General features: G+C 38.9%; 1 protein-coding gene across 3 annotated transcripts in view; it reads left to right on the forward strand.

The window, feature by feature from the left end:
* ABHD12 (abhydrolase domain containing 12, lysophospholipase) overlaps positions 1–13,041 on the forward strand; it is a 31,785-nt gene extending 18,744 nt beyond the window's left edge. For all 3 annotated transcript variants that reach the window (XM_033145044.1, XM_033145045.1, XM_033145047.1), the window contains exons 6-13: positions 555–600; positions 2,558–2,687; positions 3,425–3,462; positions 4,329–4,408; positions 6,203–6,285; positions 6,774–6,852; positions 9,063–9,190; positions 10,388–13,041. In XM_033145044.1, coding sequence (XP_033000935.1) covers positions 555–600; positions 2,558–2,687; positions 3,425–3,462; positions 4,329–4,408; positions 6,203–6,285; positions 6,774–6,852; positions 9,063–9,190; positions 10,388–10,427 — 624 coding nt within the window. In that variant the 3' untranslated portion in view covers positions 10,428–13,041. The remainder of the gene's footprint in view (positions 1–554; positions 601–2,557; positions 2,688–3,424; positions 3,463–4,328; positions 4,409–6,202; positions 6,286–6,773; positions 6,853–9,062; positions 9,191–10,387) is intronic.
* The last annotated feature ends 3,826 nt before the right edge of the window (positions 13,042–16,867 follow it).

The following is a 16,867-nucleotide window of genomic DNA, read 5'->3' on the forward strand; positions in this document are numbered from 1 at the left end:
ATTAGTCAAATGACCTAAATACTACTATATGCAATTCTGTTAATAGCTTAGCTATCTAAGCTTGCTCCAGAGGTATTTATCTTCTATAGTTTTTGTGAGGAACAGTCATAAAGTGCTAGCACTATAATAGTAATACACTCCTAGCTATGCATCTTTAGACACTACCTTAGGCTGCTTATGTGCTTTACAGAATCTCAAGTGGTAAAACCTGTTCTGGAATGGTTTTGTTTGAGTGTTCCCTACCCTTGTAAAAATATATATATATATTTTTTGCATAGAAATATGTAGTACTGGGGAGAAGAACTTTGTTAACAGGAAAGTATGTATCAATTTGTCTTTTTAAAATACTTCATAATCTTAATTGTGACTGTTTGCCTTCTCAAAACAAAATAAAAAATAAAAAAATCCTTCCAGTAGCACCTTAGAGACCAACTACGTTTGTTCTTGGTATGAGCTTTCGTGTGCATGCACACTTCTTCAGATACTATGAAGAAGTTTTGACTATGGCAGACCAACACGGCTACCTACCTGTAACTGTTTGCCTTCTGTTACAGGTTTTGAGTTCTCTTGGTTACCATGTGGTCACATTTGATTATCGAGGTGAGATTCTTACTCTTTTGTCCTGAGCTGGCATCTGTTACTCATGCTAACAAATTGTATCTGTTAGACTTTTATTCATCAGTCAATAGGATACTTCATAAACTCTTTGAAAATCCAGATGACATGTTATTACTTTTCTAGGGGCTGTATCCTTGCTTACTTCACTCACCAAATGATTCCTGCAGTCTGCACTGTATGTGGGGCTTCCCTTGCACTTGATCAAGCAGCTGCAGCTAGTGCAGAATGCTGAAGCATGCTTGCTTGTAAGCAAATGACATCTGTGCTCAGAGATCTGCACTGGTTGCCGATTTGCAACTGGGCCATGTTCAGGGCGTTACTATTAGCATTTAAAGCCCTTTAACAACTTGGGGCCAGTTTACATACGAGATTGGCCAGCCTCATATATGCCGACTTAATAGTTTTTATCTGTAGAGCTGGCACTGTTACAGGTGCTGCAGAACAGCCCTTTTTGCATTTGTAAGAGATTGATATCTTAGTGTGACAGTGGCTGCACTTTGGAACTGCCACACACAACTTCCCCTGCTTGTTCTTCTGCTGTGTTGTGCTGAGCCATGGTTTGGTATAGCATGTTGTCTGAACCATGGCTCATATATTAGCTCTCTCCAGACAAACAGTGAACTGTAAACCATGGCACAGACTTTGATTATAGCTTGTCCTTTGTTGGAAGACAGTGGAACCACAAGCCCAGGTTCAGATGACATGCAACGCCAAACCACGACTTAGTTCAGCACAGCAGCAGAATGACTGAGGAGGAAAGCAGCCATGATTGGGCCTGTATCTTTGCCCTAAGCTATATTTTGCCTTAATCTTAGAGTGAGGTTCACCCCTTAAGATAGGCTTTCTATATATTTTCACCCTGCCTTTTTAAACAATAAAACCACAACTAGAACTTCAAAAATGCAAAAAAAAAATCCTAAAACACTACTTGTACAGAGCCTGTGGCACTCAGTAGCTTTAAAGATAAAACCTCATCACTTCCTCAAACAACTAATAATCATAATTTCCTAAAGACCTGCTGGATTAGATTAGGTACTTGCTGAGAACGGTGTTCCACAGAGCTGATCCCATGACTCTGAAAGGCCCAGTGTCCTAATAGTTCTAATGGCTTTTTTTGAGGGAACATGGAACAAGGTTTTGTTAGAGAACATAATGTGACAGCTGTTGCAGATAGAAGAGAAGCTGCACAGAGCTCACTGCTCTGCCCTGCAGCATTCAGTGCTGGGTGTGACTGAACTCTTTTCTCAGCAGGCAGGTGTCCTTCTGTTTTCTCTCCCTTCCCTAGCCGGTAGACTTGGATAAGAAGGGCAAAGTTTAAAAATACTACTTTTTCAAACTAGTTCCATGCGCATTTAAGCAGTGTTAGATGGAAACCTCTGGAAAGCAATGACAAGTCTGATAGAGTAAGAAAGTAGAACGGACTGTACTTCTTCATATTATTGGGGTGGGGGTGGGGGCTCATATTTTTGAACATTTGCGTTGTTAAATCTCACTGTAAAGCAGGACAACAGACAAAGGGCTGGGCCAGAGTCTTCCTTTCTGATGTTCTAGTGTTCTGTTTGAACAGAGTTCATCTATTCACAAATGGCATTTCCCACGTACAGTCTGAATTGGTACCATTCATTTTACAGTATTATTCAACCCCCACAGTTGAACTCTTGGGAGGGTTTACCTCGGAATATTTCAGGCTATAATAGAACCAGACTGAATAAAAAGATTCTAGGACTTTAGTTTTGGTATTCTGCCAGTTCAATTTTTCTTCAGTGGGTATCTCAGCTAGGTCCAGGGTGTTAAAAGACAATTAAGAACTGATATTTTAAGTTGCAGTGCCCTGGTCCACTCAGTTTATTTGGCCTTAATTCAGACATGAAACCAGAACACTTTATTTTGCTTGGCTTGAAACATGATTCCTGGAATAAAATACCTTTTGTCTTTGCAGGCTGGGGAGACTCAATAGGCACTCCCTCAGAGAGTGGGATGACCTATGATGCTCTTCATGTTTTTGACTGGATAAAAGCAAGAAGTGGAGACAATCCAGTGTATATATGGGGACACTCCTTGGGCACTGGGTAGGTTCAGATTGCACAAGGCAACCATTTAATATAAGAGGCTGCGTTATTCAAACACAATGGATTTAAATCAACAATTCAATGCCAAATACAGTAATTGTAGTCTGAAGTACTTTCTGCTGGATTAGCAGTGAATTAAAATTAATTGCTGTGGTTTGATTTTTGTGTTTACTCTTTGAACAAATATTGAATCATAGTATAGACTATATTGAGTAAATGGAATTCAAGAGAATATGAATTGAAAATAAGATAGAAGGAACCTAGGATATAAAGAACCTATTGGAGCAGCATATTCATCTCTAGTGAAATTATAATGGATATCTGTCAACCTAAAATCTATCTTCTTTATTTGTTCCTTTTATTGGGACACTTCTACAGCGTCAATTTATTCCCATTTCAAATTTGCATTATTATGACTGCCAGCCAGTGAACTCTGCAAACTGGATACCCAGAGTGTTTTACAGTGAATAAATCTTGATATCACAGAACTAAAGATGCACCTCATAGCTGTGGTGTATACTCTTGCTCTGGGTTTTGTGTTTTTTCCTGTAGGCATTCCAAAAGGCTGAGCAGCACTTGGTACTGAGATTACTATCTTATACACAGAAGGGGGTAAACCCCGCTGGAAAGTAGGACTTATTTTTCAGTAAACATGGGTGTGATTGGGTTGTAAGGAAGATGATACAATTTTCTGTAATTGGTACCTTTAATTGTAGATTTTATTTTTGTTTTTGTAGAGTTGCAACCAATCTTGTAAGGCGTCTTTGTGAGCGAGGTAAGAGAGCTATATTTTGGTGATGTTATCAAAAAGCATTTTGTATCATCCCACCTTCCTGCTGTCTTTCAAAATAGATTAATAGGGTTACTGTGATTGTGTTTAGCAGTAATGATTTTTTGAACTTTAAAAATCTTTATGGGAGTTTAAAAATAGCTGCAGGTGAATTTTTATTATCATTTTTAAAGGCTGTAGGATTTATATGATCTTAGTGCATCTGCCTGTCACCTTTCAGCAAAAGTAGGACTGAGAGCTTAAGCCATATATACATTTACATGTTTAATTTTAGTCCGTGGCATTCTGTGTTGCAGAGATCAAAGCTTAGGGCGCATATTTGTAGAAATGCTCTGCTTCACGTCTCAAAGCCTTTGATTTCAGTTGAGTGTCACCTGTCTGCTGACCTTTTAAAAATGTAACCAGTTCATGCCCTTTCAGGAGGAGGGGTGAGGAAATAGAGAATATTGTCTCATTTCTGATCAGGTGAACATGTTCTTGAATTGCAGCTCATGTTTCGTTCAGGCTGTGGATTCATATTCTGCTGTATCATTCAAACATCCTTTCATTTATTTGCATTATACCAAGCATTTGCTTTGCAGCTTCCATATCTTTCAGTGTGCATAGCACAGAGATTTATTTCTTACATTTGTATTCCACCTTTCCTCCAAGGAGGTCAAGTTGGTGTAAAGACTTTTCCACCCACTCCATTTTATCCTAACAACCACCCTGTGAGACTAGTTACTAGCCCATAGTAGGCATCAGAATTTGAACCCTAGTCTCCCACAACCTAGCCTAGCAACACTAATCACCAGTAACCCTCATTAGTGTCTTAAATGGACAGCACTGTAGTTTTGTTATTTGTTTTTCAGAAACTCCCCCTGATGCCCTGATATTAGAGTCACCTTTTACGAACATACGTGAAGAAGCAAAAAGCCATCCTTTTTCAGTGGCAAGTACAGATTTATATGCTGGATTTCCTATCTTTTCATGTCATATCTGGTAAAAATGTATATGCACATGTTCACTTGAGAATTCTAATTGTACCTCAAGTCTGTTGGCTCATGAGCTATCTAGCCTTTGAAAATCAAGTATTGTCTTTTCCACATTCTGGAAATGTTTTTTCTTCTGCAAGAGCTTTGCCAGTCCAGAGGTACAAAAAAATTCCATCAGAAGCACACTCTGCAAATGCATTCCTAATACGTTCCTAATAGTACAGTATAATTGAAGCTTGACCTCCTTTGACTCCCAAGTTATTAAGAGATGAGTGTAGAAATAAAAGGTAATAAGCATCAGCACTCAGAAGATGGAGTGTAGCACTTCTCGATTTTTCATACTGACTCACAAAGCTGGGATAATCTGTCAAGGAGCTCTAAATGCATCTGTATGCCTGCAACTGGGTCTTATAAACCATCATTGTTTTTAGGTTACTCTGAAATGTAAATGGGTGTAAGCTACACTCTCCAGGTATATACAGGTGAAACTCGAAAAATTAGAATATCGTGGAAAAATCCATTTATGGAAGCAATTGTTTTCATTAGCTACTGGAGTTTAATATATGAGATAGACCCTTGACATGCAAAGCGAGATATGTCAAGCCTTTGTTTGTTATAATTGTGATGATTATGGCGTACAGCTGATGAAAACCCCAAAGTTGAAATTGTTAATTTGGGGTTCTAATCCGCTGTACGCCATAATCATCACAATTATAACAAATAAAGGCTTGACATATCTCGCTTTGCACGTCATGAGTCTATCTCATACATTTGTTTCACCTTTTAAGTTGAATTACTGAAAGAAATGAACCTTTCCATGATATTCTAATTTTTGAGTTTCACCTGTATATCTTCTAAAGAGGGCCTTGCTGAGCCTGTGAAGAGCCATACATCCTGGGAACACTTGGTGAGGAGTAATTGTTGGTGCTCCACCTGTTGGTTGATTGAGGAAAGTGTAAGCTGCTTGTTGAAGTCTTCCTTTCTAATATGTGAGTGTTTTCCACTAATGAGGGAGGAGTGAAAAGGAGAGTCCTTCTAGCATAGTGTGTCAAATATTAGAACTAGATTGAAAAGCTAGGATTGGAGAAGAAGCCTTCCTCCATCCTCCGCAATTACTCTGGCCCATTTATTTTTTTTAAATTAGCTGTTTAGCTTGATGCAGCTCTTCTGTCCTCGTCAAAATATTCCTCAATAGGAAATGATCACCAGGGAATGAGGTGGCTTCAGTCCTTCTCTTGAAAGGAAGAATTGAAGCCTGCTTTCCCATTTACTTCCCACTTTTTTCTTGAAGCAACTCCTGAATTAGCATCCAATGGAGAACTGATACTCCTTTTTTCTATTATACGAATAAGCTGTGCAAGCGCAAAGAGCAGGGTGTGAATATGTCTTTATTTGGCCCCACCTTCTCCTCCCCGATAAGAACTGAGCTACTGTGTGCAAGCTGTTGATATTATGACCAACTTTTCAATCTTAAACATTTGCAAAAATCTTAAGTAATAGAACAGATTGCACCTTTTTAAAAAGTAACTTAATTGAAGATTTTAAAACCATCACCTTCTGATGGTTGCAGCTCAGCATTTCATTTAAAAAAAATGCTTCCACAGTCTGCATTGTTCTGCCTGTTCTTTAGATTCATGTGCGACTATAGTCAATTTAGGGTTTGGTATTTTTTTATTTGTTCACAAATAGCCAAAATCTTCTAAAGAAACTTCAATACTCTTATCACTCACATACTTGTGAACTTTATTCAGATTTATAGATATTTCCCAGGATTTGATTGGTTCTTCCTTGATCCCATCACATCGAGTGGAATTAAGTTTGCAAATGATGAAAAGTAAGTAAATCTCTTGAATGTTCTTTGTCTTTTTCTTTCTGACTGAGGCTTTTCCTGATAGGTTTCCAAATCCTGTGAATCAGAAGCTGCTGTCTCATCCCCTAGTCCACAAATCTCTCCACTTCAATCAGCCTCTCTAGGTCTGCCTTGGCTTCAAGGGATCAAATTGTGCAACTTAGTGCCAGGAGCTAATTGCACCAAGTACACCCATAAATTCTGCCTAGTTGGCATGTGACAATCTCAAGCTCACTGGATAGCTCCTACAGTCCTGCTTTTTTGCTGTCTTCATAACATAAATTTTTGTTTATTGAACTTGTTCACTTAGAAAGTTGGGATCTATAAGGCCTACTTCATTTTTAACCAGAAATGTTCTTTTTTATTTTAAATAAAACTTCTTGTTCTGAGTTACACAGTAGACTTAAGCTGTAGATATTCTGAGTTGGTAGACTTCTAAAAATGCATATTAATGTTGTATTGTTTTTTTACAGTGTGAAGCATATTTCTTGCTCTCTGCTAATTCTTCATGCTGAAGATGATCCTGTAGTACCATTTCATCTTGGAAAAAAGGTGTGTTTCCTTAGCTTAAGGGCCCCCCCCCCCCATCTCTACTCATAAATATCCTGAATGAATTAGAACTGGGAGAGCAACCTCAAAGTGCAGAGTGGCTAGAGGAGAAACTACAAATGACATGTTTGAGATGTCTTGGTTTCAGTTTATCTATTTTATTAACCCCCAAATAGGATTCCAATCTCCTGTAGCTCACAACTTCAGTGAAGTTTGTTGGCCTGATAATAAAGCATGTGTTTCTGTCAATACATGTTTATATGACAAAAAAATATACTTCCTACTGTCCATGTGGTTTATAACAGATTCTCTGTTTTGTTTATATAAAACAAAAAAAACTCTTACAAAAAAAACCCACAAAAAACTGGGGGGAGAGCTTTGGAGGGCCATGTTTAGTTCCAGGTTCCATGGACCAGACTAACATGTAACATGTATTTCCCTGTGGCTGGTTTAGATAAAAACAGCTTTGGCTGGAAGCTATTTTCAGATTGCCTAACATTTTCCTTGCCTGCTGCTTTTACACTGCAGCTCCCTTTCGGCAAGATACTGGCAAAACTGCTGTTCCCTTCAAGTAGTAGCAGCGCTTAAGTTTCTGTTCTGCACACATTTGCATGGAATGTGTAATTCAGCCCTGGGCCAGGGCCTGGGCTAACCAGAACACAACTGTGGGCAGAATCTGGCTTTGTATGAACCTCCTTTTTATTTCCTTTCCTCTGCTTTCCTTTGCCACAATCCAGAACTGTCCATCATTTAGCTGCCCTGAAGCAAATTTCGTTTCTCTGTACGGTGCTCACAGGGCTCCGCACAGGTGGCTCCTAAAATTGCTGGGAATAGTTGGCTCCTAAGAGGCAGTGGTGAAAGGGAGGTGCCAAAAATATTGCAGCATATGCTTGACTGTAACTTTTGTACTCTACACTAATTAATCTTGAGTAATTTCTGCTGCCCAGTTTGTGCTTCAGTCTTGAGGGGGTGGCAGCTATCCCATGTCTAGGGTGAGAAGCTCTTAAGCCACCTCTCTGAGGGCTCAGACTTCATGGAAATCACCTCTTTATCTGACAGACAAGGACATTGTCCCTTCAGGAACAGTGTGATGCAAAACATAAATGGGATGAGTTTGGAACTATGTTTTGCTGGTGCAAATTGGTGCAGCTGGACTATTGATGGGGACAAACTATCAGCAGGACTAACTCTGGTACTCAAAAGCTGCCCAGACAAGGTTCCAAGGTTCTTCTATTAATTTTACAAAGGCCCTTAGCAGCTTTGGTCCAAGACAACTTATGGACTGCCGGATCCCATATACCCTGTCCCAATCACAGAGGCTTTGTGAGAGTGTCTGTTGGTAGCCTCCCATGGCTCAAATGCATGACTTGCAACTACTAGAAGCCATGTATTTAATGTAATGGGACCAAGCCTGTAGAACTCCTTCCCAGGTGGGATTAGACAGGCCCCCTCCTTGCTGAACACATCAATAAAAGTTCCTTGTTCCAGCAGCGTTCAGTTTTATGATAAAGCAATTTTGAAGTTTGTTTTTATGTATGCTATTCACACATACACATGATTAAGTGGTACATAAGTGTCTTACATAAATACCTATCCTTCAAGTGGACTTTCACTTGAGAATCAGTTTGACTTTCCGCAGCCTGTGTCAGAAAAAGATCAGGCTCCACAGGCAAACCCTTGTGTTTAGAAAAGATAACATGGGTTTCCTCCCTTGGAAAACAACACCTGTCCAAGAGGCCCATGTTGCATATATTTGTGTACACAAGTCATGAACAACTGAACTTTGTGCATGTTCATTGTTATACAACATTGGAAAAGTTTCCATTGCAGCTTAAAACTCAAAGCTTCACAGATCCACATATCACAAACCTGTGGCTGCAGCTTCACATATCACAGATCCGCATATCACAAACTGGGGGTTCTGATCTCTCCCTCAATCCATAAAGTCACATTTGAAAGTTACTTTTGAAACTTTGTCCCTTCAACGTTCTTGTAACTACCCAGTTTCAAGTAGAACAGAATGGTCAAAGAGTGATATAACCAGCTGACATGAAGTAAGTATGATTGTTTCTTGGGCACAGAAATTGCTGTGCAATAACTGGTGCTTAATTAGTTACATCAAATATAGTTACAGAAATAAACGTTGTCACTGCTCTGTATTGAGGGGCTATACATTTCATTAACTTGCGTTTGTTTTGAAATGTCTTTTACAGCTATACAACATTGCTGCCCCATCTCGGAGCTTCCGTGATTACAAAGTACAGTTTGTTCCATTTCACACAGACCTAGGCTACAGGCATAAATACATCTACAAGAGCCCAGAACTACCTCGAATATTGCGGTAATTAAAAGGGTCGCTCATAATGTGTGTTCTGCTGTTTGCACAGACAGATGCAATTAAGCAATTAAAGGGTGTGTGTGCGTGTGCATGTGCTTATTCTGGAATAATTTCCCTTGGTTTCCGCTTTACCCCAGAGGTTTATTGTAGGACCCAAGCACAAAAGCACATCATTGCTAGTAACTGCTGATTAAATCGGCAACATTTGCCACGCGACTTGTGTGAGACTGAGGGCCAAACTAGATATGATTGGTGCAGTCATGCATGTTTGCATGTCTCCTCTTTTTACAATGCATTTAAAGCAAGGGAGGATGGTGGGTTTGGGTTTTGCATAAAAATGGGTGTGTGGGTGAGAGTAGCCAATCCTCCTTTCCCCCCCCCCCCGCCCTTTTGTCTTGCCTCCTTTTTATCTGTCACTTCACTTAGGGTGCTTCTTTCTCACCCTGGTTCACATCCAGTATCTGAGCAGGTCTAGGAGAGGGGAAAGGAAGGAAGTTTGGTAGTAGAGCACATGCTTTGTATGAAAAAGGTTCATTGTTGCAGTTAATTGATGAATAGCCTGCTGCATGTACATCAAAGTGATTTACAAACATATCATAAAAACAGTCCTTAGTATCTCCTAGAACTAGGGCTGGGAAAGAGCCGTGTCTGAAACGCAGCATGCTGTGTTCCTAAGGCAGGGAAAGTTCCACTCCCTATGCATCCCTTTGACATTATAGTCATACATCTTCTCTCACCACCACTGGCAAAAGCAGCACACCCTTGTTTTAAATGTATAAGTGGGGTTGACATGTGAATAAGCAAAAAAAGGCTGCAACCCAGAACCTCAAGGGCTTTTTTGTGTTAACTGTTTTACAAAAAACTTTTAATAAAAATCTTAAGATATAGAAAACTAATGTAAATAAAAACAAAAACAGCTACAAACATAATTTCAAGTTGCTTGGTAAGATTATGTGTATGTTTGTGTCCATCTGTTTTGCTTGTTTGTTTTTAAGTATCATGATCCCATCTTTGAAAGAGAGCGATTGCTCTGCAATGTAGGGCATTTAAGAGCATCTAAGTGGGAAAACTTAAGTTGATTTTGGAGTTCTGAAATCTACTGGCCCTAGAAGGGCAGGTGGGAAGAGAATGGATGAAGTTGAAGTACCAGAACAACTGACACTGCTGATACATATGTGTGTGTGTATTTTCCCCTCTTAGGGAATTCCTGGGGAAATTGGGACATGAGCATCGTCACTGAGGACTAACTGCATGGTTGACTTAAGTTGTCATCTACAAGAAAAGGTCTGCCATTCTTTTAAACCCAGACACTGAATAAGTCACAGATTCCTGCTTCAGTCTTAATGCATACACTTGGAAACCCAGCCTCTGGGGCAGTAGAGATACGAAGAAAAGAATGTCGCTGGCTTGTCTCTCTCCCTCTCCCCCCAAGCCTCTTCTAAAGAACAAGAGAACCAAACAAATCAAAACAACTAAGTTTAAGCACAAGAAGGACTTGGCAAAAACCTTTCAGAAATTATGAACATTCCTACAAGTGTCTGTTCGGCCGCAACAGCTTTTAGAACACAAAAAACCCTTGCACTCGGAAACGCAAATGAACTGCAATTGTCTTTAGAAATGTAACTGCTATTAATATTTCAGTGCTGCATCTAGTTTACCTGAGTTGCAGGTTGCTCTTTTAATAGAATTTAGTTCAGTGAGGAGTTTCCCTACCCTTGTCAACTGCAGAGTTGCTGAATATGGTTGTTTGGTCCTGAAATTCATTTGAGAACTTTCAAAAGTTCAGGATGCTTTCAAGAAAACATTTCAGAATCCAATGAAGGATTTCTCCTTTAAAATGAGGCAACTATTTAATTGTGACTAAGCTTCTCTTTCTCTGTTGCCTTGCTTTGAAGTTTCTTAGTTGTCTCCTACATATAGATAATATATAAAAATCTTTATTATACCTCATATACAGACGCATCCTCTTTAAGATTCTTTCTTCCTCTGACTTTGAGATTCTTTCTTATCTCCAGACCATTTTATTTAGATGTACAGGTCCAATGGGTGATGTGAGATGTATTGAATACAAATTGCACCCTCAAAAGTTGTTTGAAAGACTCCTTCAGTAAATAGAAGGTGTCTTTATACTTTGTCTAGAATGGGTGGAGATTTTTTTTTCTGCTGTGATGAAGATGTCTTCCAGTCTCCTCTAGAGACATATAAGCACTTTGGGGATGAGAAAATTGGTATCATTTTTCATAATCATGATCCTTCATACCCCTACAACCCTTCCATTTCCTTAAAAAATAACAATACTCAGGTACATTAAAGCTGGTCAAAAGTTTTCTGTAAGAGAAATTACATCAAAATACTTTAACCTGAAGTTCTCATCTGGTAAATTATGTTGGTTTTCATTGGCAATAAAACATTTGCTCTGACTTTCCTTAACAGCAAAATATTAGCAATTATATTTGAAAGCCCTAATTTTTTTCAGACCAAGCAAAGGCATTGGAAGTGAAAACAAAATTCTTTTTTTGCATAAAATATTTAGTTTGTTGTATATATTTTAATTAAAAGCTAGAGGTGTATGAAAACTTCCTGACCAGCCTTGAATGTTTCCTTCAGTTGGCACATGCCAGGAACAAATACTTATTTTTCATTTTTTTAGCTGTAGCAAAACAATCCTGGCCTGAATTGAAATTTTAGCAGGCAGCACGATAGTAAATTAATAGTAACAAATGCTGAATCTAAAATTCATATTCCTTTCCCTTATTGGCCTTGGCCTTATATACCTCATGATGATTCGGTCTCATTGTGGCTGCTGGAGTCCATTTTTGATGCGTAAAAATTTGACACATTTAGCCATTATGTTGAATTTACAGATTTTTTTTAATGCATTCATCCATATTGAGAAGAAGACAGTAAAGACCACTTTAGTAATCTTTTGGAGGTGTTTGAAGGGGATGCTACATAGTGCAATACTAGACCTTAAGAGTCCTGATGACTTGCAGTTCACCATGGCTCTTAACTGAAAACTGCCATTCCTTCCCCATCTCACTCGTGTCAGGGCTTCTGTTTAAACCAGACGTGAGTTCAGCATGGTCTTCTTCAGGATTCTCAGTCCACCATTCATGCAGGCATGGCATGGCAGGCAATTTGAGACATTGTGAGTAGGAATCAGAGGGCCATGGGCAGTTTAGCTGTTGGGTCCTAGCAGCCTGATTTACAGTAGCTCCAGGTTTTGTGTCATTGGCCCTGACCTATATCATTCCACAAACATACAAGCATTTGGCATAGTAGTCTTAGATATTAGTGTTCAGAAGTGAATTATTCAGCCTGAAGTGTATTAGAGAGCAGTGTTTGCTAATAATTGTCTGTATATGGGATACTCTGGTTTTGCATGCATCAAAGAGTTGTATTTTAGAGATTATCATACTTCCAAAGCAGACAGTAGCTTGTTCTTTGCAGTGAGACTTTCTGCTGTAGTAAGATCTACCAAGATTTTGATTCACCATAACATCTGAGCAAATTGTGCCACATATACAATCCCATCTCTTCCCTCCTCCATTCCATGTGCTTTGGTTTACTACACTAACAAGGACAGAAACACTTAACTTTGCCTTTCTTGTCAAAGCAAACAGAATGTTCCATGTAACGCCGCTGCTGCTATCGCCCACCTTAGTGTTGGTAAAAGTACAAACCAATGTGGAAATGGCACCTCTTCCCATGCAACAAAAATTAGATTCCAGCGCATGTTATCAGTGCTGTTTATTCCGAAACATATGTTCCAATTATTAGGCCAGTGATACACATTGAAATGGAAATGTTTATCTAAAAAGTGTGTAGTTTTAATAAAACAAATTACTTAAGAATTTTTGTTGTAGTAGCCTTTTTATAAAAATAAAAATTATGGGCATCTGGATCTGCCCAGGAAAATACTATCAAAAAGACACAGAATTAAAAATGGCTAGCATATTGGATGGGATCTAAATAATCCTGCATGGAATTTTGCTTTTACAACTGGACTTTCTGCTTCAGCCCTTGGGGTTATGGGACCATCTCAAATGCTGTCGATGTGGGGGGGAGGGTGCAGCTGGGTATGGATGGGGATCTGGGACAAAGAGGCAAGCAGAAATACCTTCTGACTACTCAAGGAAATATTGGATCCTGCCCAGTGTGATTTGTCTGGGGCTAATAGTGGAACAGAGATACAACTGATTTCTTTCAAAGCTCCCCTGAGCAGCAGAAATGTATTAAGTAGCCAGTAGCATGTGATTCATCACTGCCCCAAGTCTGACACTCATGTGTTCTGTACTTACAATGGACTTTGGATTTGTTTCCTAGAGTTGGTATATATACTATGTTCGGCAACCAATTTTCAATATGTAGGGTTGCGAGTTCTTCTATTCCCTATTTGCTGAGTGACTTCCTCTCTTGTCCTTTGAAATTGTGGATTGCGGTCCATGTGTTTAGCTGTTCATTATAATTTCTGTAGAACTTTACATTGTGAAGTGTCCTACAATCGTCATCTTTATTGGCACCCACATTTGTCCACATACTGCCCAAGGAGCATCTTACACCTCAGCATAGCTTTGGGGAAGAAATGTCCTCTGCTTGAAATGTGAGCTAAACAGACCAAAAGTCATGATTCAATATAAGGCAGCTTCCTACAGGTATGTTCCTATATTTTTCATGGCTGCCTCCAAGGAATCTTGGGAACTGCAGTTTGGAGAAGTCCCTAGGCCTCTCCCTTTCACAACGGTTGCTTGAGACAAGGGAAATACTTAGCCATTTGGATATACTGACACAGCTAACATTTACCAGAAACGTAGTTTGTATGTGAAAAGAGGCTTCTGGATGAAAGAAAGGTGTAATTTAGGTAAAAGTTGTTTCTTCAATATTTGTTAGTTCTGTTGCAAGTCTTGTGACCTCCCATTGATATCTTTCTTTACAAAGAGCTGCACGCAAAATGGAATACTGGTACTTCTGTGTCCAGTAATGATCCGTACCCTGGTGGTAGAGCTATGTAATTGAGGATTTACTAAAATTTTCAGCATGTAATTTGCTTAGAGAGAATATTATGAAGATGATGTATAGGTAGTATTTTACCCCAGTGAAACTAGCAAAAATGTATCATGGACAAAGTAATAAGTGCTGGAAATGTAAACAAGCAGAAGGAACTTTCTTCCATATGTGGTGGTTGTGCCCAAAGGTAAAAGACTTCTGGGAAAAGATTTATAATGAAATGAAAAAAGTGTTGAAAAACACGTTCAAAAAGAAACCAGAATCCTTTTTACTGGGCATCCTAGGCCAAGAAATTGCTAAATGTGATAGAACTTTATTTATGTATGCCACAACAGCAGCTAGAATTTTGATAGCTAAAAACTAGAAGACAGAAGAATTACCAACGATTGAAGAATGGTAGATGAAAATGATGGACTATATGGAGCTCGCAGAGATGACCGGGAAACTTCGTGACCAGAAGGACGACGTGGTGGAAGAAGATTGGAAGAAATTTAAATTGTATTAAAAAAATTATTGTATGATTGATAATTAGATATAACTAGGAATGTAAGGCTACACTGTAGATTTAGAGTAAGGTTAAGAGTTTAAGATAGTTGAATATGAGTTAAGTAAAATAGTTAAGATTAAACACTTAAGTAATTTTTATAGAAAATAAGATTTGGCAAGAGGTTTAGAAATTACTAAAGATGATAGACAAGGAACGCGGGAAGAGGAGACAGGAGGAAGTCTACCTACAATGTGAGGGATAAATATTAGGTATAAGATATATATATATATATATATATATATATATATATATATATATATATATATATAGTAATTGAGGATTTACTCAGCTGAATTCCTACCAAAGTGGACACTGGGAAGTTAGTGGTGACACGCACATCTTTGGCTCTGTTTCTAAGAAATATTCAGCAAAGAGCCCGATGACACTCTTAAGGGCTAAGATTTATTGTGGCCCAAGATTTTCTGGACCCGAGTCTACTGTACTTGGTCAGATATGTTAAATGTTACTTGGCAGATTATACTTAAACATACAGAGGAGTTTGTGAGGTGGGGGGAGATAATGCAACAGGGTCAAGCCATTTCTATTGCTCATTTCCTTCAGTCAGGACCTGAATGAAACAACCCTTTCCTGCTGCTGTTCCCCATCAGCTGGAATTCAGAAGCAATACTAGATATAGTATATAGCCATCATGAGTGGTTGCCATTGAAAGACCCCCATTAAATTGTCTGAGTTTCTTTTCAAGGTGGGCAGGTCCACAATTTAACTATGGAGTGGTTGAAGGACTTCCTTCTATATAGGGTTGCCATATTTTGAAGAACAAAAAAGAGGACACATTTGCCGACTTCTACTTTTAACTATGGATCACTATGACGACTCTAATTTTACATACCCATGAAAAAGAGGACGGGTCCTGGAAAAAGAGGAAATGGCAACCCTATATACGTTGTGATCTTCCAATAGACTTCATTGGATAGCCTTTCCCCCATTCTTCTCATTAGGATAAGCCACCCTGTTAAGAACATTTTGATGTACAGGTGCCCGTTATATGGAAACCAAACCAGCAGAACTACAGGAGATTATGCTGGCACTCCTTAAAAAATAATAAAGCCCTGCTGAATCCCACCCAACGTCCATTCACTGTCAGCACTGTGTCCACGTAATGCAATAATTCTGTACAATGCATAGGGAAATAAAGAGCGACTACAATGGATGGCTGTGTGACTTTTAATAATTTTGAGAGCACAAGAAATTGAGAGTAGTATATCAAACACACACATACACAAACTCAAAATCCCAAAGTTTTGAAAGTGCTATGAGAGCGACAAACAACATTTATTTTGCAAGCAATGGACTGTTTTGGTTAAGTCAGAGATCTTCAGTAATGATCCAATTATGCTACTCCAGCCCACTCTTGTCTGAAGAAATGCCATCTTTGCAGTAAAAGTTAATTACTAGGTTGGATTTTTAGGCCATATAAACAAAATTGCATTGCAAAGTGGGAATGTCTGCATGTGACATTTTATGCTTGAGACTCAAAGCGGGACAGTGCTTTATCATTAGAGATAGATGTTCCTGATTGCTTAAAAGTATATTTAAATAGACATAACGAGAAATACTCAAGAGAGCACAATGTCATTCCCATGGGTTGTATCCAGCTAAGTTAAACACACTTAAAATAATAGACTGGAGTTAGTAATGTCCATTAATTTCAACTGTCTACGCCAACGTTAGACACAACCCTATATTTGGAGTTTTAGATGGACACAGCAGAACAAGGCATACAAATACTGACCTGTAATCAAACTATAAACCGTTCCATCAAGGGTGAGATTAACAGCCTTAATGTTCAAATTCCAAAACCATCCTTCCAGGAAATCCTTCAATTGCTTGTTCTGCTTTTGATAAAATGAACGAAAAGCACATGATGTATCAACTCTAGCCTACCAACCTCACACCCAGTGTGCTTGTGTACTGATAGGGGCTCTCCCACTCACTTCAATGGAGGGACAGATTTGCATATGCAAAGGAAGGCAAGCAGAATGTTTGCTTCCTAACAATGACATTGGAATAAAGAATTGATTTCCACAAGCCTACTCAGCGTAAATGGAGATGGTAGAGGCTAGCCCTTGTCTCAGATGCCCTTAAAAGCACGTTTACATGTCTGA

Source organism: Lacerta agilis, chromosome 3, assembly GCF_009819535.1.
Source record: "Lacerta agilis isolate rLacAgi1 chromosome 3, rLacAgi1.pri, whole genome shotgun sequence".
Taxonomy (NCBI): domain Eukaryota; kingdom Metazoa; phylum Chordata; class Lepidosauria; order Squamata; family Lacertidae; genus Lacerta; species Lacerta agilis.